The sequence below is a fragment of the Oreochromis niloticus genome, linkage group LG5 (assembly GCF_001858045.2).
Source record: "Oreochromis niloticus isolate F11D_XX linkage group LG5, O_niloticus_UMD_NMBU, whole genome shotgun sequence".
In the NCBI taxonomy this organism is placed as follows: Eukaryota; Metazoa; Chordata; class Actinopteri; order Cichliformes; family Cichlidae; genus Oreochromis; species Oreochromis niloticus.
The window spans coordinates 34,200,751-34,228,324 of NC_031970.2; the positions used below are offsets into that span (position 1 = coordinate 34,200,751).

At 40.6% G+C, this 27,574-nt stretch overlaps 3 protein-coding genes across 4 annotated transcripts; all 3 read right to left on the reverse strand.

Moving 5' to 3' along the window:
- Positions 1–3,621: 3,621 nt before the first annotated feature.
- Positions 3,622–16,244, reverse strand: cdc42 (cell division cycle 42). Of its 2 annotated transcripts, none has more exons than XM_003442786.4 (6): positions 16,089–16,244; positions 11,258–11,398; positions 10,730–10,802; positions 10,355–10,464; positions 9,780–9,977; positions 3,622–5,423 (listed from the first exon to the last, which is right to left on the reverse strand). In XM_003442786.4, the coding sequence occupies exons 2-6, from the start codon at positions 11,360–11,362 to the stop codon at positions 5,334–5,336; spliced, it is 576 nt and encodes a 191-aa protein (XP_003442834.1). In that variant the 5' UTR covers positions 11,363–11,398; positions 16,089–16,244; the 3' UTR covers positions 3,622–5,333. The 2 variants fall into 2 exon arrangements, with proteins under 2 accessions (XP_003442834.1, XP_005450160.1); XM_005450103.4 differs by lacking the exon at positions 3,622–5,423 and adding an exon at positions 6,578–8,527.
- A 549-nt stretch (positions 16,245–16,793) lies between these two features.
- On the reverse strand, positions 16,794–20,495 carry snrpe (small nuclear ribonucleoprotein polypeptide E). Its single transcript, XM_003442778.2, has 5 exons — positions 20,171–20,495; positions 19,244–19,270; positions 19,078–19,140; positions 17,864–17,942; positions 16,794–17,012 (listed from the first exon to the last, which is right to left on the reverse strand). The coding sequence occupies exons 1-5, from the start codon at positions 20,222–20,224 to the stop codon at positions 16,957–16,959; spliced, it is 279 nt and encodes a 92-aa protein (XP_003442826.1). The 5' UTR covers positions 20,225–20,495; the 3' UTR covers positions 16,794–16,956.
- A 914-nt stretch (positions 20,496–21,409) lies between these two features.
- On the reverse strand, positions 21,410–23,683 carry LOC100693149 (phenazine biosynthesis-like domain-containing protein 2). Its single transcript, XM_025907510.1, has 8 exons — positions 23,528–23,683; positions 23,241–23,350; positions 23,080–23,109; positions 22,895–22,983; positions 22,564–22,655; positions 22,017–22,100; positions 21,754–21,816; positions 21,410–21,646 (listed from the first exon to the last, which is right to left on the reverse strand). The coding sequence occupies exons 2-8, from the start codon at positions 23,271–23,273 to the stop codon at positions 21,534–21,536; spliced, it is 504 nt and encodes a 167-aa protein (XP_025763295.1). The 5' UTR covers positions 23,274–23,350; positions 23,528–23,683; the 3' UTR covers positions 21,410–21,533.
- Between the last annotated feature and the right edge of the window lie 3,891 nt (positions 23,684–27,574).

Consider the following 27,574-nt stretch of genomic DNA (forward strand, 5'->3'; position numbering starts at 1 on the left):
TCTAATAATGAGCTACTGATCCAAGTCAAGTCAAGGACAGTCTTAAGGAAGTCGACATAACATTATCAAAGTGATGAGAGAGATGCATTCATGAATGGAAATAAGGGGGGGGGGGGTTACAAACCACTAGTTACACTCAAGAGCAGGAAGGCCAGGTGAGACTTTACCAGAAATATATCTAAAAGAGCCTGCAGAGTTCAAGAAACAAACAGATACTTTGCCTGAAAAAAACCCCAAGTCAAAACATCCACCTGGCCAGCCCTAGGAAAAAAACTGTGAGCGATCGATAGAAAAAATAAATTTGTACCTGAGTGTAAGAGAAAACTTTACTGTGTCACATTGGTTAACTGTTTTTGAATCACTTTATGAGACACTAACTGCATTTTTTTTTTCTTGGACTGTGAATCCAGAGTACCAATCATTCAGTTTGGGAAGCAGCAATGATTCCTGGCTGCATGAATGGTAACACTATGAGTCATGGATCAGCTGGTTGTCTTTTGGTCTCTACCCAAAGCTTATGGCCATAGCTGAAGTTATGCACATTGATTTACTAATAAACTGACTGCGACACCAGCCTATCTGCCAATCACCTGCATCACTCTGCCCCTACTAATGAACAAGAGATAGTTCAATGAATGAAAACCTATCTTCTTCATCCTTTAGCAGATCCCTATATTTAAGCAATTTCTCTCAGACAGTCCTACAACATTCCCTAAAATGTACTGTGCTATAAGGAGGGAGGTTCAGTGTAAGTGGGGTCAACACTAACTGCACAGTGATTTTTCTAGGTGTGGCCAAGCACTCCCAATGCTGGGTAACTGTAAGCTGCATCAGTTAGTGTCTGGCACTGAGCAAGGATGACAATCTCTTTATCCAGTACAAACAGCTTTTTGATGGAATAAACCCAAGTGCTGAGGGCCACTTCCCCCACATGATTTATAACACGGCTGGCGTAAAAATAAAGACCCCACACTCTCCACCCTCAGTTTTCTCTCAGCATCCCCCTTCTACCTGCCGGAGAGCAATTACACCAAACCTGCACCTCGGGGTGTACCCCAGCCAACATCCACATAAAAAAACCACATTGTGTTCTGTGTGTTGGAAGCGGCTCCGGACACTGAAACAACACAAACTGTCAAGCGTTCAGTACTGAGTCCTGTGGCTTCAGCCAGCACTGGAGAGTTATTTCCATGCGCACACACACACACATTTCGCACACATGGCCTCATACTGTATACAGCTGAGATGTCGGAATGGTGATTTACCGCTTAGCTCCGATAAACTGCTAAAATCCTCAGCGTGCTTTTCATCACAAATCAGTATCTGTGCAGATCATCATAAAATCGTCTCATAAAAGTGGGTGCAGCATATGCAGCTGAAGGCCAGCGCTGCGTGTGTTTTTATGCGTGCTGGTGTGGTGAGCGGTTATTACATCCCGGCCTCGGCCTGCTCGTCCCAGGCTCGGCGGGGATCGGACGACTGCTTGGAACAAAACGTTTACTCATTTGTCAAATGCAATGAAGACCGGTGGAGGCCAGGTGGCGTCTCTCAGCATGTGTGTGTGGATGCAGAGGGCTGAGGAGCATCTGCGTGTGTGTCTGCATGCATATTTCAGCAGAGAGGAATGCCCTTCGTTCAGCCCGTGTGATAATTAATGGCTGTCAGCGTCTCTTTAGTGGAAGAAGGTGCTAACAGACAGCACTGCAGAAACTCAGGGAATGTGTGAACGCCTCACAGGGGTGGATGAGGGTGAATAGGCGATCCAAGGGTGAGGGGTGGTGGGGGCTGCTGCGTAACATCCCTCCCAACTGTCTGTGGCAGATGATCCAGGTCATGAAACTTGGGAGATTACCCTCATTTGGTGTCATTTGAGGAATTTTGGGACATCTGTGCAAGCTGTATGAAAACAATACCGATCTCTCAACACCATCTGACATCAGCACACGGCCGGGTCCTGCGTGAGTGTGCGTGTGATGAAAGGCGAGTGATTTGTTTGATAGAAAATAAAAGATCACATTCGAGAAATAGCAACGTTCTAACTATGTTTTAATCATCTTTAAAATATGGCCCTGGCTGGCTAGATGAAGTTTTGAAGGACTGTACTTAAAGGACATGGGTACCTGGATATAGGTGATCAGTCATCCAGGTAATGATAGTCTAAGGAGCTTGAAAAGAAAGGGACTGGATTTCTGTAAGTTTCTTGAAGACATCTCAACTCTCATCCAAGAAACTTCTACAATCAAATGGTGGAGTTTCATGTATTTAAACCCTTAAGAGGGATGTTGACCCACTATGTCTCTCTGTGTTTATACACCACTCTCTTATCATGTCTTCCTCCCCCCATACCCAACCAGTTGTTGCAGAGGCCACACCTTCTTGAGCCTGCTTCTGTTGGTGGTTTCTTCCAGTTAAACAGTTGTTCTTTCCCACTGTTGCCAAGTGCTTTCTCATAAGAGGTCGTCCGATTGTTTGAGTTTCCTCTTTAGGTCTTTACAATATAAATAATACCTTACAATATGAATCCGGATGCTCCATCTTCCTGTCACTTTGCTGCAGGAACACATGAATTTCCCCAATGTGGGAAAATAAAGGATATTTCTGTTGTATCCTTCTAAAGCACTTTGTGACTGTTGTTGAGATTTGGTGCTATATGAACAAAACCACGGTTGTTTCCTTTAGATTTTTATATAATTTGAATTATTCTTGTTTTCACAGAAGTTGCCCTCTACTGGCCATTAAAATGAATGTAAGTTTTACTTGTAAGATCTGGAAGCTACAGCTATCTTTTTATACAGTCTATGGATAATTCTAGTGCACGCAAGCAAGGTGACGTCACACGGTGTTAGTCGCTGGGGTTTAATGGGGATGCTTGGTTTGTAGAAAAGAAACAAAAAAGGCTCCAATTAATATATGTTATCTTACAAAAAGAAAAAATCCTACCTAGTCAAGTTGGTTTGTTGATCTCTCTTTGAGGCTGAGCCTCTGGATCGAGTCACTAGAGTAACAGTGCACTTTCATGTTGAAAAGAATGAAAATCTGGTTAGACAGTTTAACAATGATCAGTATTTTAATTACTGGCCAAGTATTACAGAATAGCTTAATCGAAGTTGGCATGCTGGGAACCCTCCAAATATACAAGGGGCTATACTTTACTACCATGTAAGGTAAGACTTATGTAATGAGATGAATACTGTATGTAATGGAAACAACTTACATTTTCCCCCTCAATTTAAGAGCATCACCAATGATACATAGTAAAAAAAGGGCCATGAGTCCATGAGTAGGAAAATGGTTTCATCTCTCATCAGGATAACATGGTGACATGCTCAGCGAAGTAGTTTTCAGCAGGTAAACACACAACTTCCCAACATACGGACCTCTAAACTAAAAGATTCTGACAATGCAATCCTGAAAATCTGTTCAAACCTATCAACATAGTTAATATGTTTTTGTATTGACGCTTTAGGTTTTTGTAATGAAAAAAAAAATTTCAGTGAACTTTTGTGGGCGTTTTGCAACATTTTCATTTATCAGTTTCGAATGAAGGCTATAGACGATGGAGATGTGATTAGACAGCACCACCTGCTGGCTGGAAAAAAAAGAACAGCAAGTACAAAGTGGTAAAGGCAATTAAGGTATAAGTTTAATATTTTTGAAAAGAATGCATATACAAAGAACAAAGACTTTAGACAAAGCATTTGGTTCTGCACCAAAACAACAACAGGTTATAATAATAATTTTACTGACTTGGGCTGGACATCAACCCAACTCTAAGCCACCAGTAAAGAAAAACAAGAACCAACCAATCACAAATAATCGTTACCAAACAGTCTTGCTGCCACTGGAGGTTTTTATTCAGCTAAACCAATCAGAGGTTTTCTTGGTATAAACTGGCGGGTGAGAGTTCAGATGAGTTCCGACCCCTAAAATGTAAAAGGAGTGAAAGTAACCTTTTTATTCATACATATACACACATATATATATATATATATATATATATATATGTGTATATGAATGAATGAAATAATAATTAAAATTTTTTTTTAAAAAAACAGCACAAACAGAAATGATAAAGAAAAACAGATTTTGGTAAAAACACCTGGAGCCTACATGAACATTGTGTGCCAGCTTACATTATAATTACATCTGTTAAACCTATCATTTAGAACAGAGACCAAGGCCGAGCTACATGCAGCACCGTACAATGTGAACGGGTACAACAGGCCTCACACCTCTGCCTGGATATAACGCACTACAGGAAGGCACCAAATTCTGACCTGGCACAGAAATCTGGTGGAAAATTCACATTCGCTCATCTGTTGTCTGGCCAATAAGCATTCGTCATTTAACACAGTTGTCTCTGCTATACCCGTTCTCAGTGTACGGTGATGACAATGTGAAAACAGTATTCTACTTGGTCCCTGGCAACGCATGAAGAACAACCACTTGTTCTGCTAACACTGTTTAAGTTTCCTCCATCTAAAAGGCCAATTCCTGTGGTCGACTATGAGACCCATTACTAATGAATGCCTTTAGCTTTTCAAGTGATTTCCACACTCTAAAAAGACTGCTACTCTGTACTGTGGAGGTACTGCGTGTTTGATGGAGCCTTGACTGAATTACCGAGCTGTGTCAGACCCCCACGGTGTCCTAGTGGTTAAGAGCGCGTCTACTTGGAACATCGAGTAAATATCTCAGACTGTTTGAGGGATAAAAGAGGTGTTGGCAAACAAAAACAACAACACTACTCTGTTAGCATCTCTTGTGGTAGTGCTGAGTGAGAACATAGAGGGGGGCTGAGCAACGAGTGTGCTCGTCAACTGAGGCGACGGGAACAGCAGCATGAGCAGCTGCTAATTAAGCAGCTGGGAGGGGCTGGGGTTGGGCTTATGTCCACAAGACCCTTACATTGGCTGAAGACGACTACACAGCTGGGCAGCTAGAACTCGATTAGGCCACAACACTGACTGAACTGATGAAATCAGCTATCCAAAGCTCGACAGAGGGATTTCTACTTGTGAGTATGCTTGGTATCTGGATCCCTGTCTGAGCCCTCACCGGCTTCTTGGCCATGTCACGTTCATGTTTTATCCCGAACTCAGACGCAGGGGTGAAGCTTGGTTGTTATTATTGCAGAGAATTATCTGAAACTTGGTAGGCTGTTTTCTTCCGAGTCTTCCACAAGGAAAACAATGCTGTCAAGCAGCCTTAGCAGAGCAAGGGAGGGGGGTTTGGGAGAGGCAGGGATGTACGTATTTAAAGACGTGTGTATTTCTGTGTGTGTGTGTATGCGTGAGTGAAGGGGGTGTGTGCTTTGGAAAGGTAGGAGCCTCTCATAGCAGCACACATTTGCGTTTCTTCTTGGGCTCTGGGGGCTCCAATGCAGCCAATATCGCCTCATCAAACACATTCTTTAGTCCTTTCTGTGAACAAAAACATACAAACAGAATGAGGGAGCAGCGCAAACACACACACACACACACACACACACAGATTTAAAACAAACAAAAAAAAAAGATCTTGCAACAAAAGGCAGAAATGGCTTAAACTTGGGGGGGAAAAAACAGTGAAAAATCAAAATGCACTGAAGGTAATTCAGAGGGGTTTCATAAGAAAGAGGGGAAGCTGGTGGGAATGCAAAGAAAAAAATAAAACAACGCAAAATTTCCAAGTAGGATCTGCAATAAACAAGTCAGGAGACTGTCATGTAGTGTTTCCCACAGAATCAGACAAATGACGCGGGAGGTGCACCCGTGCTTTCTAAAATAATTTAACAAATAATAGCACACATTCTCTGTGACAATAATAAGTAAAAATTGCTGCCTCTACATTAAATTCCTGATCCTGTGCAGAGCTGCAGCTGCTGACTGTAGTCCTTGTTTTGCTCTGTGGCCTCAGTGAGCTACATCTTGCTGTGAGGTCAGGTTAGATTGGCCCTCAAGCACATCTTTTGAGTAGAATAAAGTCTACTTTGACCAGCTGCAGTCCAGCATGGTTTAGTTGGAGTTTATCTGACTGCGGAACCAAACAATTGCATTGCAGAATTTATATTATTAGTCTACATGCTTAGCAGTGACTAAATAGATCACATTGTAAATAAAAAATAAGTTACACACTATACTTAGTTAGCCATCAGCATCCCTGGACTACCCTCCCAAGTAAAGTCTGTGTGTAGGAAACGATGTCTTGTGGTGCTTTCAGTTGTGTAAGCCAGATCAGGGATTAAGTGTCAACAACACAAATCACATGCATGTCTGAAAAGTGCAGCTGACCTGTGACAGCTGAAATCAAAGGCAAGTCAAACAAGCAAGTGGAGGAAAAACAGGACATAACCCTTGACATTACAACGGCAAACAAAACCTTTTTCTTGACTTCACTGGTTCAGATTCCAAACACATGACCACAACCAAGCACTTGCCGAGCGCAAGAGGGGAACCTTTGTATTAGCCCGAGCAGAACTGCTTGCGTCATGAGCTCAGTCATGTGAGGTAACCAGAGCTGCACTGCGCTGCCTATCTCAGCTGACCAAGCTACTAAATTCTTCTGACACGGCACTGAAAAAAGACGGAAGCCAGAGGAGCGCAAGTGAAGTTGTCCTTTATTAATTCAGTTCACAAGTCATTTCACACAATTATAGCTTTTATTATTATATAGACTTCTAATACAACACAATCTGTACCACAGTTAATGGCACACTGATGTTATATGTAGAGAAAGCCAAATAAGTCACTAAACACGGCTTACAAGTATCATCAAGTGTGACTTAGCTATAAAATAGATCAATGAGAGTACCATGACAGCAGCACATAGCAATGTCTGCTGAGGTCAGACACTCCCATAGGTGACTTGAGCAGTTAAAAGCCCTGCGTGAGAAACCACAGTCACACTCCAGATTCTGATAAGTTAAACATAACTGTAGAAGTATAAAAAATACTTTAGCATTAGAAATGGAAGCTCTGTTGAGCGTAAGCTCAATCTCAGCCTGTAAAGCCACCACCTTCACACCGACTACTACTCGCACAGAGCAGTGAGAGCCGAGGACCATCCCAAACAAAGGATATATCCTTCTAGACCAGGGGTGGGCAATCTCAGTCCACGAGGGCCGGTGTCCCTGCAGATTTTAGATGTGTCCTCGAACCAACACAGCTGATTTAAATGGCTAAATTAGCTCCTCAACGTGTCCTGAAGTTCTCCAGAGGCCTGGTAACGAACTCATCATGTGATTCAGGTGTGCTGACCCAAGGTGAGATCTAAAACCTGCAGGGACACCGGCCCTCGTGGACTGAGATTGCCCACCCCTGTTCTAGACACTAGCCACCTATTGTTAGACACAGGTCTTGTTAATGAGCAAAACTCAAGACGTTTTCACACACGAACCTTTCAGACAGTGTCACAATGAACCAGCTTTACCGACCCCGCTGTTTCAACACAGTGTGTGAATGACTGGCAATGTACACAGCTGCTGCTCTTGCTGTGCTATTTATTCACATTTTATTATTGTATGATTTTAATATTGGTGTTAGGCTTATTTCTGCTTTCTCTTTGATTTGAAATTACGAACAAGCAACATGCAAAGTAAAACGGATGACCTGTAGCACTCTGACATAGCAAGTGGAAAGTTGTCTGTAGACTGTGTCAAGAGTCTACAGACAGCAGTGAGTAAGCAGCACTGCACAGATGTGTGAGTTCTTACAGTTTGTATTTTCTAGCTAGTTTTGCTCTTCTTTTTCCATTTGTGTTTTAAAAAGGAAAGAAAACTGCTGGTGCTACCACATTCAGCACACTAGCATTATGTGTCTGCACCACTATAGACTACAGAAAGTGACACGTTTAAAAAAAATGTGGTCACTGACTGCGATAAATTTTCAGTGGCTCTTAAATACACACACAATAATGTTTAATCTCATCTTTTAGAATGAGCTCAATTCAGAGGCGTGGTGGCGTTTGAGGCCATGTTAGAATGAAGGAGGTATCTGTGTGCAGAATTTATCATTCCAGAAAGGACAACTGTGTTTGACTGTCCAGAGTTCATGTGTGAAAACAGTTTAAGACACAGAGTGGTCCAAGAATTAGGACGTGAAATGATGTAGGTGGTAACACTAATCCAGAAGAAAAATATGAATATATAATGCCTAGTAAACCAAATTAGAAAAGGCAACAAGTATTTTTAAGTGCAGAAAGGCCTTTGGTTAGTTTAACAAGCCACAGAACAAAGATTAGAAACGCAATCTTAATGCAGAGTAGAGCAGCAGTGTGAGTATCAAACTGGTACATTTGTTAATAGATGGCTGAGATTGAGACAGATGAGAGTTTTAAGCAGCAAATGCAGAGAGAGAGAGAGAGAAGATGGGAAGGAGGAGAGAAGTGGAGTAAAGGAAGGAAAAACGGATAAACAGCAATGACAGGAAGAAGACATGAGCAATGTGGCACAGAAAGTTTAAAATAAACAACATTTCCTCTTTCTTTGCGTCTCGGGCGGCTCTAGGGCAGCTAGGATAGCTTCGTCAAAAACATTCTTCAGCCCTCGCTATGACGACAGGAAGAGAGGGAAGAGAACAAGAGTGCAATTAGCAGAGCAAACACAGAGAGAGAGAGCAAAGAAGAGGAGGAGAAGAAGAGGAACATGGCAGAGTGAGGAGGAAGGTTTCATAGCATAAAGACGAGGAGTGCCGTGCAGCCGTGTCAACACTGAATGAAGACAAGGAAGTTGTTTAACAGGGGGCTGAAAGTGAGCTGGGGACCTGGGTGTTGAGATCCCCAACAGGAAACAGGAAATGACATCAGCAGCTATGCAACTTTTGTGCCAGTGAGATAGGGGGGGAGTAGAGGAAGGAAGGAGCAGAGCAGGGAGGTGGGGGCACCCCAGCTTTATCAACACTATTGTTCAGAATCAGAGATCCAAGTCACCTGCTCCTCTGAGTCATGCTTACTGTGCTTCAGTTTCTAACAGTTATTCATCAACACCAACACAAACAAACTCGGGACATAACTGAGCAGGTAAAGCCTTTAAAGGCACTGACTGATTTAATCAACACAAGCACTCAATAATACAACATTAAATCTACCCCAGAGAAGTCAAACGCTCCTAAATTTGACATGAAGCCCACTGTCTACCTTTGGTCCTCTTTAGAAACAGTGCAAAAAAACAAACAAACAAACAGCTAACTAGCAGCAGGTTTGCCTTCATAAACTAGAAACATTTTACTTTGCCATTTAGTCAAAATGCTGACACAATAATGTGTTTGTGCCTGTTCTATTACTGCAAACACCATCACCTGATCCCAGGAGCGATTGCTGGTCCATGATTTGGTGTGAAGCCCTTAGGCTTTAACAAGCTTATATACTGGAAAGGTTTGCAAAACATGAACTCACTCTTTCCTACGCTTTAATCGCTTTAGGCGTGCTCACCCAGAATCCTAAACTCTAACATTTAGTGCATTTACTTAAAATCCACCCCACTGTTAAGCAAAGTTGGCTAATCTACCATGTGACTATGCTCAAGACCAGTGCAGCTGAATAAGTAACAGTTTACCTAAATAAAGGTCTGCTTACTGTAGCAACGATCATTTCCAACTAGCAACACCAGTGAACCCACAAGTTACATCAATTACCAAGATCAAACCAGCATGCAGAACAAACATGCACAGGACAGTGGGGGTACAGGCATGTTCCTCTTTCCTCCACTTTCTTAGTTCTTGCCACTGAAGTATCAATCATACTCATCTCCAAGAGTGTGTGTGTGTGACTGTAAATCTTTTATATCCAAGTATATACAGTACCTGTGTGAGGGCTGAGCACTCCACATATTTCACAGCCTTGAGATCTCTTGCCAGCTTCTCGGCTGTCTCCGGAGTAATGGGCTTTTGCTTGTTCTTAGCCAGCTTCTCTATAGTGGAGGGATCATCTCGCAAGTCGATCTGAGTCCCAACTAGAAGGAAAGGCGTCTTTGGACAGTGGTGGGTGATCTCGGGAACCCACTAAATGGACAAATACAAGAGTCAGCACAATACCACACGTGCGGAATACCGGGGGGTTTTCTTATTAAACAAACATAGGAAAATGTAAAGTTTATTTTAGAAATTTGAACAGAGCCCTTTATTTTAACCCCTTTTTAAGGCATTTGCATCCTCAGACAAGCACTGCATTTTTAACCAAGTTCCCTTCCCTCTGACTTTTTGTACCAAACAGCTAATTAGTACTGTACCTGCCAGTAAAATCTGAGCAACCCATAATTCATCATTTTTACAAAATAAACAATATGCAGTATATATATTATACAGTATGAAACAAACTGTTAAAACATGTTCATTTTTACAGTAACAGAAAAAAACTAAAATGAACAGGTCACACTTACCTTTTCTTTGACATTTTCAAAGGACGATGGGGACACGACAGAGAAACAGACAAGGAAGACATCTGTCTGGGGATAACTCAGAGGTCGTAACCTGTCGTAATCTTCCTGACCTGGAGAAGCCACACACAAATTATATTTAACTCTAATTGTTTGGTCGGCACGTAAGCCAACAGTCATACACTGGACAGAGCAGGATGTCACTGTCAGCAGAATGAGGCTGAGCAACAAAAACAGAAAGCACAGCTCTGACTGAAAGAAAACATCACACAAACTCCACATTTACTAAAACTCCCCTGTGGCTGCAGTGTGAAGACAGACAAGCTGCTTCTGAAAGCATGATTCCTACTTTATAATAGAAAGTGAAATGTAACATACCTGCTGTATCAAACAAGCCCAGAGTGTAGGGCTCACCTCCGATCATTACAGTTACAGCATAGTTATCAAACACCTGCAACACACAGACCAAAATCAGCTCAGCCACTCAAAACGCAATAGAACTAAAGATACATTTATAGACACATTTATTTACACTACAGAGCTCAGAAATAATATATTCAAAATGCTCGTCTATTACTCTTATTCAACATCCTTCAAATAAACCATCTTCAAGCAGGTTCTTAGACCTGATTCACTTTGTGTGTTTGTAAAGCTGCATATAGAACACAACTTTGATCACGTACTTAGTGGTCAAGGCCAATTAGTCAACAATAGCAAACATCCTGTTAAGACCTCTGCAGGATCAACGGAAACATGCAAACAGCGTTGTATGTACTCAAACTCCAAAATCCAGCTGAATCTTCTGTAAATTGTGCAACAAGCAAATATAAACTCACGTGTGTGTGGTTCGCTGAACATGTGGTAACTAAAACATTTAAAATCTAATGTAGAGATTGACGCACTTACCGTAGGTACATATTCAGAGGGAAACTTGTTTGTGGTGTAAGAAATGAGCAGGCAGGTTTTACCCACGGCACCATCACCAACTACAACACACTTAATGGTCTGCATAGCTGTGTGTTACAGTCTTTGCTACTCATTCAAGATCTGGAAAAGAAAACAGGCACATTTAATAATTTACTTTTTGGCTGAACAACTTCCAAAGACATACCACAGATAAATTTAAAAATATCACCTTCGATCATTATTATTTTACTCTACATTATACATGTGGACTTCTGATAGGAACATTTTGTTTGAGGTAAGCTCATATTAGGAGAAAAATGCATGGACCAAGGACTAGCTATTTTTTTCTAAGCTGAGTACCAGATGGCATTTTTCATTATTTGTAAAGGACAAAATGTTGGTTAAGAACTTTTTACCTAAACTCTGACTACAAATCGTGATTTACTTGCCACGGGAAGTGAAGTGAAAACCAGTAACCTCCACTAACTACACAGGAATTAAACTGGAAAGACTCCAATGAGCTTTTTACAGTTAATGGACTGAGGGTCAGTACAGCTTAACAACTGGACACAGCGCAGGCCTGCTTCACACAAATGAAGGAAGGAAACATGAAAGGAAATTTGGGAAAAAAGGGAAAACATCAGCTGGTGCAGTCTCTCTTCCCCATATGGGCCAAGAAACAGATCAGACTCAAAAACACTAATGGTGGCTTCATGATCTTATTTTATTTATTTAATTTGTTATACAAAATTAGAAACTAAAACATCAAACATATATGTAGTGTAGATGTGAACACAACTCCAAGAGTAAAGCTAACCATGACATGCAAAAGCCGACAAAGTTCTTCCTGACTGTTATCACAGGAAAAGCTCAAATTGCACAAATAAAAGAAACAAGAAATCTGTTAAATTCAGTTGTGATACTGAGCCAGTAGGAACACCACCAAGGCTCTACCTACACTGACGTGTTTTATTGTTGAAACCAACACCCATATTAACATGTCAGAACGTCCATATTACAGGATGCACACTGGGTCATTATATATATGTTATTAAGCTAATGTATTTGCACTACTTTTCTTCCAGCTAAGTGTGAATTCTTCACTTGTTGTCATTATGGACATTCTAATTTGCATTTTCCTCCGCTCTCAGTTTCACTTTGTTTGCACCCACTAACACACTAAGAGTGGAGCAGACAATGCGCATAAAAATGAGGACAGGAAGACTCTAGGAAACAATTTGTTATGTAACTTTAAGTGAAATAAAAACTTACCAACAAGTGATTTATGAAAAGGAACCAGACTAAGCCAACAAAGAAAATTAATTGATGGGGCTGATGCTTTGCTGTTATGCTAACTGAGTCACTGACAGGCATATAGGAGATTGGGGCCCTCCTGATATATTAGGCTATCATAGATATATAACATCAAGTTCTATGTAGGGATGAGAATCTCAACCAAAAAAACTATTCAATATTCATTGACAGTCATTTGATGGTTCTTCAACAATCATCATCCACCTCAAACCACTTCTAAATGACTATGTGTAGCTTTAACTACAGTTTTTGCTTGACTTCATCTGCCCTTCTTTTTTGTTTTTATTTCTAAAGCTGTCTGTCTTTCCATGTTTCTTGGTAAGTAGCGTATAATCTCACAGCACTACTTTCTTGGTCTGACAACATTGTTCAGTGTGTGCCTGATTTTAGAGACAACGCACTGTATGTAGTACACAAGCAACACTATTCCCCCATTTCACTCCGTAAGTTACAGTCTGTCAGTGCTAAGCCACTGCAGAGCTCTGCAGCACAGTGTGGGGGTGGGGATGTCATTGAGAGAAGCATGAGGGACAAAACTGCAGGCACCAAATGCTACAGTGTTTAACACAGAAACAGAACCTGCTAAAACAGGTGCCCAACTAACAGCCCAAATATCTTCAACATGCCACTCCTTTTCAAAAAAGGCTTTTACATTAGACCTGTAAGTTTTTTTCCCTGTCATCATGAGTGCAATGCCTGCTACAGATTTATGTGATTTCTACCACTATGCCACTGCATATGTCTAATGCATATGTCATTGTTTAAAATGCCTTGTAAGTCTTTAATGATTTATTCCAGCAATTAGAGCACAATCAAATGACGGTGCCCACTTCTAATAATGAACATTTCTAAACTAAAATCATTTCCCCACATGTGTGCCATTTTCTGAGAGCAAGTCAAATCTCCCCTTATTAACAAAAACCTTATCACAAAATACAACATGTTTCTATCCAGTGCGTTGTTATAATACAACGTTTAACAACATTACAGCTGTTAAACATCTAACTGAATGGAGCTGTACGTGCTAATGGAGCTTACCCATTACCGCAAGTGCATCATATGAGCAGCTACCATTACCGGAAACTGAACAATGGGCGCTTCCGGCTGGAAATGTTCCAGGTGTGATGCAATACAGGGCAGTTCTTTTAGGAGGGATTTTATAAAATAATGTGAATAATGTGAACTTTAACATGTAAAAACAAAAAAGTTGACCATACGCAAGTTGCCTGAAAATACTGAATTGTAATGCTGAACTATAAATGCTTGTCTGTTCATGTGAATTTGTTAATGCTGTGATAACTATTTCATGTGTGTCACAATGCTACACAGCAGTTTTCCCAGTATAAACAAAAATTTGGTGCCACCAAAAAGAGTCTGGCATTCCAAAATAAAATCACCAGGACACAAGACTAAAAAACAGAGACTAAGTTGGCTTTGATTTTTTCCAAGTTTAAATCATTTTGTAAAAACACATACCCTACAATAATAACCGGAAAATGCACAGACTTGTAAGTAAGGTCAAACAGACTCTTTGCCTTAAATGCATCCAGACTAATCAAGATTACCTGGACTGTCACCCCTGGTCTGCTTTGAGCCAGGAAGCACTCTTACTGAACAAGTAAATAGTCAGACATGCAAAACTTGATTCATCAGAGTACATATGTTATCAAGGTTGACCCAAAACAATCAATATATAAAGCAACTGCATTATGCCACATCTTGATCCTAAAAGTGAAGACACTCCATTTGGCTGGGATTACACTCCTGCGTAGATATATGTGCAAACTATTGCAGACACCATGGACAAGTAGCAGGCGTTATCTGATCATGTTCTAGTCCACTTAAGAGTACACACCACTGGTTTATCAACAACTGACAAACAGATTTCTGTCTCCGAAAACCAAGAACACTTTTATTACAGATGTTCGCAGATGAATCAAGCATAACACTAATTGACAACATTCCAACGCACATCTTCAAGGAAAACTGTGCCTTAGGACCATAGGACCAAGTCAACTAATTACTGACTAAGAGAAAGCCCACCACTCTCTTCAGCAATTCTTTGGTTGGTGAATGAATGGTCAATTTCACTGTACAATGAACACTGTGACATCCATGAAACACAGCAGTGTATGAACAAGTATTTTACTGTGTGTCCCATCAATCTGAATGAAAACCTCAACTCATCTTGTAAAAGTAAAAAATATAAATCTAAGTGTAACAATGTAGTAAGCCAACAGCAATGGACACCAAAGGATGACTGCAGCTGCATTAATGCCGCCAGACTTAATCCTCACATTTGTGTTTGTAGGCCAGCCAGCACTAAGGGCTGCAGTATTAGTATTAGTGACAGTAATAGTGAAAGCGGCTCAACTGAGCCTGATAACAGTTTCCAAATATTTAGCTGCCATACTGAAATGAACTCTGTATAATTTGTGATTTTGTATGTTCGGGTCAGCTAATCCTATGAGCAGTGTGGATTTATTTTAAAGCACACACTTATGTCATCTACATGATCAAATATCAGTACATTTAAACACAAACCGGTAATGATCGTTACGTTGGCGGCATTTCCTTAAGGATTGGTCATAACTTCCTTCTAATTTCCACTGATACATGTACGTACTTCCGCACGTTGGGGGGAAGAATGTTCCCCTCTGATTCTTGACAAAAACAGATCTCAATCATGTGTATTTTTGATCTGACATCACCGACCCGAAATCTCAAACTATACTTTGTCTTCCGTTGGTACACTGAGTTTATAACATGTTTAACTACGTAGCCGCGAGTGGTGTGCCAAGCTGTTAGGATCAGCATGTAAATATCGTATTATGAAACATTTTACCTCACACTTAAGAGATAACTACCACTTAAAGGTCTGTTAGCTTGGTAGCAATAGCCATATATTTCGGCCACATCCTCGGCCTCAGTCTGGCCTAATTTCCTGCCTGCCGTTAAAACGATAAACTTACAACTGGTCCCCTATTTTTACAGGGTCGGTGTTATGAATCTTTTCCTTAGTACCCAGACATTACGCTGTCCATCTATACGATGGGACTATGCTGTCTACAAAATCATAACTTAACCAAACTCTTGTTATGCTCGTTTATTCTGTTTGTTAACCCACTTACCGCGTACCGCAACTAGTAAATTCTTAGGTTCGTCACCATCTTATCTTAATAACAAAGAGGTGTTTTATTTTATCATTACAACATCAAAACCACCAATAAAAACACCTGCATGTGCTTTATAAGTAACTCTAGGAGGTCGATTTACACACCGGTCTAACGATAGACACCCTGCCTGTTTCGCTAGCTAACTACTGTCCTCCCAAATTAGCTTGCGAGCTAACGAGCTGTGCTAAGCTTAGCGGATGCTGTTGCTGAATGAGACTGATAAAGTGCTAATTACAATCCGTGTTAGGAATACACATTATACAGTAGAGTGACAAGAGTTAGACCAAAACATTAACCAAAAGAATATATAGTAATAAGAAAAGAGTAAAAAATTTCCATACCGTATCCTCTATTTGTGTCTTTACGCCGGGCGTTGGCAGCTCCGCGCTAGGGGTTTCCCAGTCAACAGAACAGGGACACGTTGCGTTGCGACTCACTACGTAATCACGTTAATCAATTTGCCTACATTAAGGCTCATTTTCTGAGGCCAAAAGCTAAACTTTGTGTGGTTCCAGTAAATTAATAACCTGATTTTATAACTTTTCAACATAACATTCAAGATACAATCACAGCATCTAATACTGCATCTGTGCCGTTCGCTAATCAGACCAGTAAATACAGCATTTACTGTACAAAGCACATTGTTTAAATTGTTTCAATTTATACTCTCCCTGCATTTAGTAACGCTAACATAAAATAAACAAGCTAAACACGACTTACAAAACGTACATATTCATTAAGTAGTCTGCACTTACAATTTGGGCATGTACCCAAATTCTGCCATCCTAATTTTCTTTGTAGCAGCTCTGCTTTCATACTATGTACAGCATAGAAATGTACAGCACACAAGGCAGCACATGATCATTTTCTGTATTTCACACACAATAACGCCTGCACTTACAAGACAGACCTATTAAATGCAACTGCGCCGTTGTACTGCATTTGACCTATATACGTGTACTGCAATAGTTCTGTCTGCCACTAGATGACAGTACAGTCCATTAACCCAAAACACATAGTCTGAAACACTAAAAAGTTAACAGAACTGTAAGAAGAAGAAAAAACTTTATTCTCCAAACAGATCCATGTGGTAGAAAGAAACAATTACAATATTCATGTCATAAACACAAACACTTAATCTCTGAAGAAAAAAAAAAACCCCAATTGCTTCTGCAAAAGTTGAAGTTTGTAGATGTCTCCATTCTCGCCTCAGTTGGACACACTCTGCAGCAAGGTAATGTTGTCTCCTTTCAACATGATCCTCCCTGGGCAACACAGAAAAGAATGAAGGAGAGATCAAAGCTAAATTTGAACAGAACTGCCAGATGATGGACAAGGGGAGGCACAAAGTGTCTGTTCACTTTCAGACAAAGCACCATGCCCCCCCATCAACGCTGGATAAAGGCAATGTGAAATCTAACATCAGTGTAAAGTGGATCAGTAGCCAGGGGCATGATGCAACAACAGAGCAATTCTCACCAACCACCTACAGCCCCCTATACCCCCCCCCCCCCCCCCCACACACCTCAAAATCCAAGAGTTGATTTCACTTACAATCCCAACTGTGAAAAAGTTGTGATGCTGTGTAAATTCTAAATTAAAAACAGAATAAAATCACTTGTATATATATTGACACCTATGGTCAGGTCCTCAGGCAGCACTGCAGTAAAATCAGACATGATTCTGTCATAGAAATCAGTGTCTGTGAACACAGCTCACTGTGCCATCCACAAATGTAGCTGCTAATGTCGTAGCAGCTACAGAATTGGCCTGCACTTTCACCATTTGAAAACATTTAGTACGTCACGAAACAAAAAAATGCACCAAAGCAGACTGACGATTGTCTTGAAATTCTTACATGTGTTTTGTGTTTGTATTTTGCTTCTTTGTTTCAAATCACTGTAATTGTTTTTAATTACACTTTACATAGCATCCCAGCATTTTCAGAATTGGGTTTGCACTTTCTGGGATATGCAGGACAAGTGTTTTCAAAAATCCCTGAGAAGCAACAATGTCTTGATGACACACATTTTTTTTTAATTCTTACCTTTCACAGACATCCTTCCTAAAATTGTAAAATAATAAAACAGCTTTACAAAAAGTGGTGCGCTCTTACCCAATGGTTTTCTGTTCTTAGTCTTCATGTGGACTTCCTCAGCATCGTCTAGAACCAGATTCATGTACTCATCGAAACCCTAAGGCAATGAGACACAAGACAACTAGAACTTACTAACTAGAACTTGTGCATGCCTGATCTCACAGAAGGTTCAGCCTGAGTGGAAACGCTACTCACAGATCAGGCCATTTCAAGTTAGACTGAATCATTTTAAGCCATGCTAGGACATAATGTGGCCATACAGGGGAACAGCAAGTGACAAAGGTTTGTTCCTAGTGAGAGCTTATTTCCATCTCAATAGCAACACGCACATGGTGAAGATCACCTTCTTTGATTTCTTTGGTGCGTATAACACATTTCAGCCACTGCTACTTAGAGAAGGCTAAAGGGAATGTCAGTAAACAGTTGGCCATCTCATGGATCACTGATTATATGATAAACAGTATGTGAAACTGGGCAGTGCTCGGTGTCAAAATGATGACATACAGGAGCTCCACAGGGAACTGAGCCATCTCCACTCCTGTTCACCTTGCACACCTCAGACTTTCAGTCATGCCACCTACAAAACTAATAATTCTGCAGTGGTTGGATGCATCAGTGATGGGCAGCAGGAGTACAGAGCACTAGTGGATGATTTGGTGGAGTTGTCAGAGAGGGATCCACTGTTTCTGATTGTGAATAGGACCACAGAGATGACAGACTGCAGAAGAAAACGGGTGGCTATACCACCTGTGTCTATCCCGGGACAGAATGCTAATGTGGAGGAGGAGAACAAGTACCTGGACATCCACACTGATAACAGGTAGGGCTTGGCCATATCATACTGTTCACGGTAATACCGGTATAATGTTGGACAACGATAAGAAAATGAAATATCATGATAGAATCTGGGTAAAACGCGCATGTGCAGTGCCTTTGTTTTCATACGCACATGGCGGAAAAAGCACGGCGGCTACGGAGAATAAGAAGGGCGAAAGCGGATTGTTGAATGAAACGGATGAACCAGAATTGGTTTGTAAAAATGCTGCAACTTCAGTGGTGTGGAACTGGTTTAGCTTTCGTCCGTCAGATACACAACAAAGCACTATTTTTGGTAGCGCATGCTAGTGGGCCGTCGTTATTACCGTGTTTTTTGGAAAATATGGCACACTGCCCATGAACATCAAGCTTGATAAACTGACCAAGAACATGGAGAAAGGTTATATGTTACTTACAATAATGCAGCCTTCTATCCGCATGTTCACCTGTTCATACAACCAAACTTGGATCCGTGAGCGCTGAGAATGAGAGGGAGAATAAACTGCATACAGTTTTATCTTCAAAATTACCAGAAAACAAAACTAATCAGAAGTAAGCACAAAAAAGTTACAAGCTACTTACATTTTGCAGGTACCTGAAAATGAGATTCTGACAACCACAGTCAAGGACATACACACAGACTCGAGTTCAACATGTTTAGAGTTAAAATGTGCACATATATTGTTAATGGTTATATTCGCATTTAGTCCAAGTTATCGGAAATGTGATTCAGAATCAGAGTTTGGGTCAGGGGTTCTTCCTGGCTTAAAATTGGCTTTTGGTCTTCATATCTTGAGGGCAAACTTTATTATTTTCCCCTGATCCTTTTGTAAATAAAAATCTGTTTAACAAAGAATTAAAATATAGTTACATTTATTTTTGGTCATTTTAATTCTTACACAATATTAGCACTAATATAACATGCTGGCATTCCCATAAGAGACCATTTAAACGTGGATCCATAGCAAATAAAAGAAAACACTATTAAGTTCCACTAACAATTAACTAATTATATTTTTAAAACATTTGAGAAGCTGAAGGTAATTCCGGTTTTATAACTAATAATTGTCAAGACACTTTCGTTAGTTAAGTATTCCGTAACTTCCTTACTCTCCCACATCATATTATATTTTGGTGTTAATAACTATCGATTGGTGGGCCTAAAACCCTCCTTATGGTATCATATTGAGTAGTTTGAAGGCAGAAATTAGCCTCTTTTGCGTTCAGCTGTAACACGGAACAGCAGAGCCGGGCTTAAAGCGGCTAAGTCTATACACTAGTTTTCTGACTGGATTTCAATAAACCACATTTTTCTGCAAACATATTTCATACCCGCGTGACTTCTCTGGGTGAAACTGGTCTTCACAAAAGCTTACATGCCTTGTAAAACTCCTCTCCTCACATGAGTGACTACAAATGTTTACGAATGACTAAATGTTAGCCTAGCTGCTAAGCTATTGTAGCAACCAATTCAACCGCGCAGTGTCGTCCTGCAATACAAAAGGATACAATGGGCTGCACCATAACCTTCTGGACCTTCTGTCCTTGTCCTCTGTATGCCATTCCTACAACTAAATACCAGCTGTAGGTATATGCTGAAAAAAATTGCACCTTTTCTTAAGAGTGCACTACAACGAAACTCTCACGTTGTGAGACGTCTTCAATGGCGGGTTTCCTTTCGCGTGCTCTGCCAGTACCAGCACGGAGGTCTCGTGATGTGAAAGAGCGCCCCTGCGGGTGGGAGGTATCAATAAAAACACTAGAACAAATCAACGTTTATAACCCGAAATCTCGCGAGAACATACCTGTGGAAGTTTGCTGGCAGTGTGAAACGCGCCCAGTCTTCAGCATAAAAACAAACTAAAAGGCTATATGGCAACATCCATCATCGTCTATATGTGAGAAAAGTTAACATTCTCCAGCTCTAGGTGTAGTGTCATTTCCTGTTTCCTATGATAGAGCTATAGTATGTAACCAGAAGTGTCAACTTTAAAAGAACTTGACTATATTAGTGGGCCTCACTAATATAGATTATTCCATTGTTTATTCCATTGTTTTGTCAGTAAAAACCTGTATGTGCAGGAAAGGATTATACAAAAAAACATGTCAAAAAAACATGTCATCATGATGTCTGTGAAGGTTCTCAGTCATCCACGTCATCGTAGTCTAAGGAGCTTGGAAAGAAAAGCGTCTGGACTTCTTTAAGTTGCTTGAAGACGTTTCACCTCTCATCAAAGAAGCTTCTTCAGTTCTAGGGTCAAATGGTGGGAAATGGTCAAATCTGGGACTTGCCACCATTTGATCCTAGAACTGAAGAAGCTTCTCGGATGAGAGGTGAAAAGGTGAAACGTCGTCAAGCAACTTAAAGAAGTCCAGACGCTTTTCTTTCCACGCTCCTTAGACAATGTCATCATGATGACTTTTAATTTCAGGAATATGTACACGTTATTTAGGATCAAAACGAATCTGCACAGTATCATTTATACCAGTTTAGTCCATATCAGCTGTACTTAATTTTATTGAACCCCATTCATTATTAAGCAAAAAGCAAAAAATTCTACCGACCACAAGGCTAACCGTGACTCTTTGGATTTTACCTGCTGTGTTCTTGTGTTTCTGTTTTTACCATTTTAAAATCTTTTGGTTGTAACTTTTTTTGCTGTAATGTTATGAATAAATGATAGAAATTGTAAAAAAGCCTACAGTATGTTTGTTAGCTGAATCATTTCAGAATAGAACAGTCAGGACTTGAGTGTGTTTTTTCTTTTTATTTGAGCCATCTCATTTTTAATCAAGAGCCACAAAGTGTCTATCTGCAGGGACACAACGGTTGTGATAGAACATCAGACACTGTCTTCTTGGATGTCTCAGCCTACAGTTTGATTGTTCCCTGCAGAATAGTGATGGCCTGTCCAGCTATGTTGATTCTTCCATCATCTCTCAGTTCAAGTTCCAGCTCGCCACCACGACTGGAGCACTGGTAAGCTGCACAGACACAATAAGCAGATTAATAATGGATAAAAGTGGAACACAACATCTGTTATCAGATAAATGACACATTAGTAAAAGGCGGAGAAGGTTAAAATACGTACCCAGCATTTTCTTCTTTCCTAGTTTTTCAGACCAGTAGCTACCTAGGACTGTGTGGTTAGATCCTGCCAGAGCAAAGAATGCACAGCAGGAATAGCTTAACACTTTCTCTCATTAATAAGACACCTGTAAATGCATCCTCTTTAATCACTTTAGTCCAGCTGCTTATATGTAAATGTTTTTAGACACACAAACATGGTCAGAATTATGTTATTTGAGGAATAATGTCTATAGATTACATACTAGTAAAGAGGAATCATCTTACCAGTGACAGGATCCTCAGGGACTCCAACCCATGGAGAAAAGTCTCTCGAATAGAAGTCATATCCTGGCTGGCAGTCTGGTGATCCTGTTTCCACATGTTAGCAGTGTTTGATATTTAATGTTTGTTGGCAGAAACATTCAGTCAGTGTTGTTACACAAATTAAAATGGGCAACAAACGAGTCCACAGGATGGTGATGGCAAAGGAGAAATCAGCGCACCATTTGTCCTGTGATCAAACATTTCCCCAGAGCTCAACCCAAGTGAAGGCCTATATGATGAGTGAAATCACAGACTGTGCTCTTCATCACCATCATCATTAAAACACCAAATGAGGGAATGTTTTTGGCAGATTGCTGTTCATCCCTCTAACAGAGGTGCATCGAAGCTTTTCTGATGGTACATGGTGGGACAACACCTCACTTAAACACTTCATGTTTTGTTTCCTTTGGTTTATTCTTTACTGTTTACGTCTTCATTGTAATGGAATTACTACATGTGGTCCGATCCAGCAAGTCTACAACTCTACGAAAGGCACAGCTCCGATTACCTTTCATAGTGACGATGACGGCGCAGAATCTTCCACTTCTCTCAGTATTCTCAAGAGCCACAGTGTCAACTTTCAGATTGGTAAGCGCGGAGCTGGAGATAATACACAAAAAGCATATATACATTTACTAAAATGTGATGAGTGGGTGTAGAAGGGCAGTTGCTTGATTATTTGTTTGGGCTTTAAACATATGAATAAGCCCCACTAGCTGGGCACCTGAGAAATATAACTGATTGTTGTTGCTGAACAAATGTTTAAGATCCCATGAACAGTAGGACCACTATTGAGATTCATTTGAATTTGGCAACAAGCAAAGTTTTTTTTAACCAACATGTCACAGCTGTCAGCCAGTCGAATCAGCAGCTTCTTGGTGTTGTAGCAAAATAAAACTTCCTGAACCGGGAGGTTTCCGACTGCCGCCTGTGTCACACATGTAAAGGCAGAGACTTAGCTGAATACACACACAGGAATGTAGTTACACTTTCACAAACTGTTCACAAAAATGTGATTTCTGACCTTGATGGTGTCTTTGAAGTCGTTGGGTTCCTGAAATAAAAAGAGTTCAGAAAGAAAGCCATTTTACATACACTGTTAATAAAACACAAGAACTAGTTTATTTTACATTACAGGATTTGATTAAATTGTTCATGTAACTAAACAGGAAAAGTTTATTTTACCACTCGGGTGGGGGGATTCAGAGGAAAGTCCATGATGTACCCTTCCTCCTTCTTGGTGACGTGCAGATCTCCACTCTTGGTCTCAAACACCAGGGTGGGATTTACATTTTCTGAAGGAAAACATCCATTACACGGTTACATGCTAGCACCTCTTTGCTCCTTCTTGCAGTCAGCTGCATTGTGCATTACAGGCATCTTTAAAAATAGCTCCAGCGGCCTTTTCTACTGCACCATGATGTCACTTTTTTTTTTCAAAAACCTTTTTATGTGTAAATGTTGCATCTTACTGATGTGTTGGAATAGCACTGCTGCAGAGGCCAGAGTGGCATGACCGCACAGATCTACTTCAGTGGTTGGTGTAAACCATCGAAGGCGGAATCTTGATCCTGTTAATCACACATTTAAGACTTTTTTCAGTTTTGTTTTGGTATTAGTTTCAAATACACAGAGTTAAGCAGTGTAGATAATAATGTTAGTGATTGGCTTACATCCACAAAGGTCTTCAAGGTCAACTTGAAGGTTGGTCTACAGATCTACAAGTCTACAAGGTCTACAGATTTCAAATATGTCACATTTGACCTATGACCCTCCCCTTCAAGGTCAAGACATCTAAAGGTCAATGTTATAATAATGCTATATAGAGCTACTTAAGTGTGTTTCTTACTGCCATTGTACTGTCAATGGCACTGTGTGTCCTTAATCCTGCCTGATGGGTCTAGTTTAATTTTGCTGAAGGCTAACCTTTCGTGATTCTCTTACACAATCCAAAATTTGTAACTGACATTTCTCAATAGCTACAAAGTGCCATGAAATAGACTTTGTGGTGATTTGAAGATATTTTTCTCTAATTTAATTGTATTCTGATCCTGAAATGTCTGTTGTCTGTGGCAAAACTTACAAGTTTTAATCGTGTGACAGTGTCACATCTTCCTATGGTCACTAGCAGATATTTATGTCCTTAATAGTAACCTGAAAGCTGAACTTCTTGCAACATTTTTTATCCTAATACCAGCTATCTCATGGGAGACAGTTAGCTTTCATTGAGTGGATTTGTCCTTTTACGAATAAACTTTTTTCACTTTTTTTTTTGATAATCTCAGGCAGACTGATACAGGCTTTTTTCCTCATCATATTTGGACTATTTTAATTCCTTCTGCCTTGTTCAAACTTTAGCTGCCAGAGACGAGAAGAGCAAAGACCACATTACTCCCGCTACATTAGACTTATTCAATATAGAATTGATTTTAAACTTTGCTTTATTGTTTGAACAGCCTTACATGACTTCACTCACACCTCACTTTGTTAACAGAGCCGCTGGTTTGATTCAGACACGCCTAACTGTTCCTGCAGCTCACATCATTACAAAATGACGTGGCATTTTCTCTTACAGCCTCACAGCTGTGCAAATTCTTCACCACTACTCACAGCTTTTTTTTAAAATAGTGACTCCGTTTTTTCCTATCATACAATTTCCTTGACTCATTTATTTCACTTGTCATGTTATTCAGGTTTTCGGGTTTTTGTTGTTTTATTTCAGTCTGTTTTATTTTCTGCAACTACAATATACATGAGCTTTATTATCGTTCTTATAACTATAAAGTCATACAAACTTGTTAATCTATATTGAAAAATTTCTATCTTGCACCTATAGGGACTACTTTTAAGTTTAAGCAGTATGTGAATCATACACCATACTGTATACTTTTGAAAGAGAGCTTTCCATTACAGCATTATAATCTAAGAGGCTTTGGAATGTAGAATACCATATGTAGGCAAGTATATTTCTCCTTTTTTTTTTTTTTTTTTTATCAAGAAGCAAAGACAAAAAGTAAAAACAAAGAAACAGGGCAGGGTTCAGTCAGTGGTTGAATCATCTGTCCCCACCAATGCCAAAACCAAATCTACGCCCTTGGTGTAAATTTCACCACCGCTGCAGTTTACCCATCAGGTGGCGCCAGTAGCGGTTTTTGATATGGGCGACATGGGCGGTTCCCCAGGGCGGCGGCATAACGGGCATCGGCAAAAAAAAAAAAGTTGCTCGTACTCATGCTGCCCCGACATCATGCCAGCGCATTTTGGGGATGTCATAGGCACCGATCGGTGTTCTTGCGGCCATTTGCGGGGAGTAAGGGCGCCCTCCGTTTGCGAGGTGCGCCTGCTGCTTGCGGCACAGGGAGGAGAGGGCGTGGCGGCGGGGGATTCTCTGGCTGGCTGGAGCAGCATCTAATAACCAACTCGCAAAATAAAACAAACAAGCAAACAAAAAACAAACAAATACGAAAACACCAGGCATAATGATACCGACTTATAAATTGCACCGATGTTTTTTCGGAATTCTATACGCGAAAAGTGAGCGCGAGAGCCCTCGGTGCGCCTGCTTGCTGCTGAAGTCAAAGTAAACTTTATTGTCATCTCCGCTATATACAGTATATAGAGAGACGAGACGGCGAGGCTCCAGTTACAGCGGTGCAAGTAAACAAACAATAAATATAAGTAGAGTAAGAAAATAAATATACACTTTAGAACTAGGGCTAAAGGGATCAATAACAATTTAAAATTTATAATTTACAGTTTAAAGTCTCACACACAACCCGTCGAAAGGGGAGGGGGCCGGCTGCTTCCAAATAGAGCACATTTCATTTATAATGCTGTAAATCCAAGCCCATTATGTATTCATTATTTAAATCCTGGGTTGTTCAAAATCCCAGAAATACACCATAGACAAAGCGAATCTGTGAACTACGGTGAAGGTCTATTAGGTTATGTTGTGGTGATCCTCGGGTTGGGGGATGGGTGTTCATACCGGAGTACAAAATTAAAACCAATGGAAGATGGACAAGAAAAGCTCAGGTGCTCAGTTTAGAAAAAAGAGGGAGTGTTCGCCCAGGGCCAAATAGGCTAGGACCGCCACTGGGTGGCGCTATGGGAAAACCAACCCACTCTGCTAGCGTTGAACAGCACCATCTGTTCAGCACTGCTGTGCGGATGTAGATTTAATACATATTAAGAGAAGATGCATAACAGTCCGCTGCCTGATAACACATATGCATGATGATAACAGAGTTTTTCTAAACAAAAAAAGTTTAAGCTTTACTTAAATTAGTAATTTAAAAAATATACATCTATCAGTAATTAATGTTCAAGTAAAACTAAATTCTTATGTAGCAATCAGAACAATTTCTAAATCTCTCCATACTTTTGTGTGTGTTTTATTATTATTACCTTAAACATAAAAACATTACTGTAGCTGCAGGGTTCTCAAAAACATTGCACAGCTCAAAGGTACTTACAGTAAATTCCTGTCTTTTAACATATCTTAAAACTTTCCAAAATGAATAAAGCTATCAACAGAATATGAAGAAAGACCCACTCTGACTATATGTCCCAGATGTCTATGCATCGTGCTAAAGAAGGCTCAGCCAAGACTGAAACAGGGCCAGGCTGTACTTTGGTTTAATTTGAGGTTTGTACTACAAAAAGATGCAGTCAGTCAGTGTGATCTTTGTTTAACCAGCCAAGTGATTAAGACTTGCCTCTAGAGGGCGCTCCAACACATCTAATGTTCCAGCACGCAGCACAATTGTCAAAGTTAAATTATACTGTCAGAACTGATCAGTAAAGTAGTAATAACAGTTCTGTTCGATCACTGGAGATCCTGATCTCTTCTGTCTGTAATGTAAATATCTCTTGCATTTGTCTTATGTCTACTCATTTTTAATGATGCTCACAGGGAGAATATCACCTCAGTCAAAAGACATCATCTGTTTTTAGTCCAAGAAGAAAGCCTTTAAGTCTGCTGACAGATCTATCATGACAATCAGCCGGCTTCGAACCATAATTGGCCAAGGCATTCCCCGTGATATATATAGATGGCATTATATAAAGCAGGATTGGCCATTTCTCTGCTGTGCACAATATACCTGTAACATGATGAGCTGAGTCAGGAAGGCCAGCCTTGAGTGTGCAGTTAACAATAGTATTAATAACATACGACACAGTCTTGCCCCCCGCGCTACCCTCCCTGGAAGAGAAAGTGTGACGGAAATGAGGAGCCGAGGACAGACAAGAGTCCGCAAGTGGGGGGAAAGACAAGACGCAAGGAGCCTCGGTGGCGCAGGCCGAGGTGTCGCATTTCTGGGCAGGAACCCCTCAGTGTGTGTCTTAAAAGGCAAGGGGGCTGCTGCGGCTCGTGGTGGCGTGTGTCCCTCATCTGGCATCCCTGTCAAGTGCCACATGCTTTGTGTCTGTGCTATGAGCGCAGGAATGGCCCGACTGACTCTCAATGCCACATGCCTGCTCACATTCTCAAGGAAGACTGAGCGAAGGGAGACGCT

Coding starts and splice junctions, on each gene's coding strand:
- cdc42 (XM_003442786.4), bottom strand. CDS start 11,362: ATGCAGACCATTAAGTGTGTTGTAGTTGGTGATGGTGCCGTGGGTAAA. Junction 10,465..10,729: donor GGGCTTGTTTGATACAGCAG/GTATGTTACATT, acceptor TGGCTTCTCCAG/GTCAGGAAGATTACGACAGG. Junction 5,424..9,779: donor AGTGCTCAGCCCTCACACAG/GTACTGTATATA, acceptor TTTTGTTCACAG/AAAGGACTAAAGAATGTGTT.
- snrpe (XM_003442778.2), bottom strand. CDS start 20,224: ATGGCATACAGAGGACAAGGACAGAAGGTCCAGAAGGTTATGGTGCAG. Junction 19,271..20,170: donor AGGTTATGGTGCAGCCCATT/GTATCCTTTTGT, acceptor TGTGGTTGTCAG/AATCTCATTTTCAGGTACCT. Junction 17,943..19,077: donor GGATAGAAGGCTGCATTATT/GTAAGTAACATA, acceptor TCATTGCCTTAG/GGTTTCGATGAGTACATGAA.
- LOC100693149 (XM_025907510.1), bottom strand. CDS start 23,273: ATGGACTTTCCTCTGAATCCCCCCACCCGAGTG. Junction 22,101..22,563: donor CGTCATCGTCACTATGAAAG/GTAATCGGAGCT, acceptor ATGTGGAAACAG/GATCACCAGACTGCCAGCCA. Junction 21,647..21,753: donor AGGAAAGAAGAAAATGCTGG/GTACGTATTTTA, acceptor GTGTCTGTGCAG/CTTACCAGTGCTCCAGTCGT.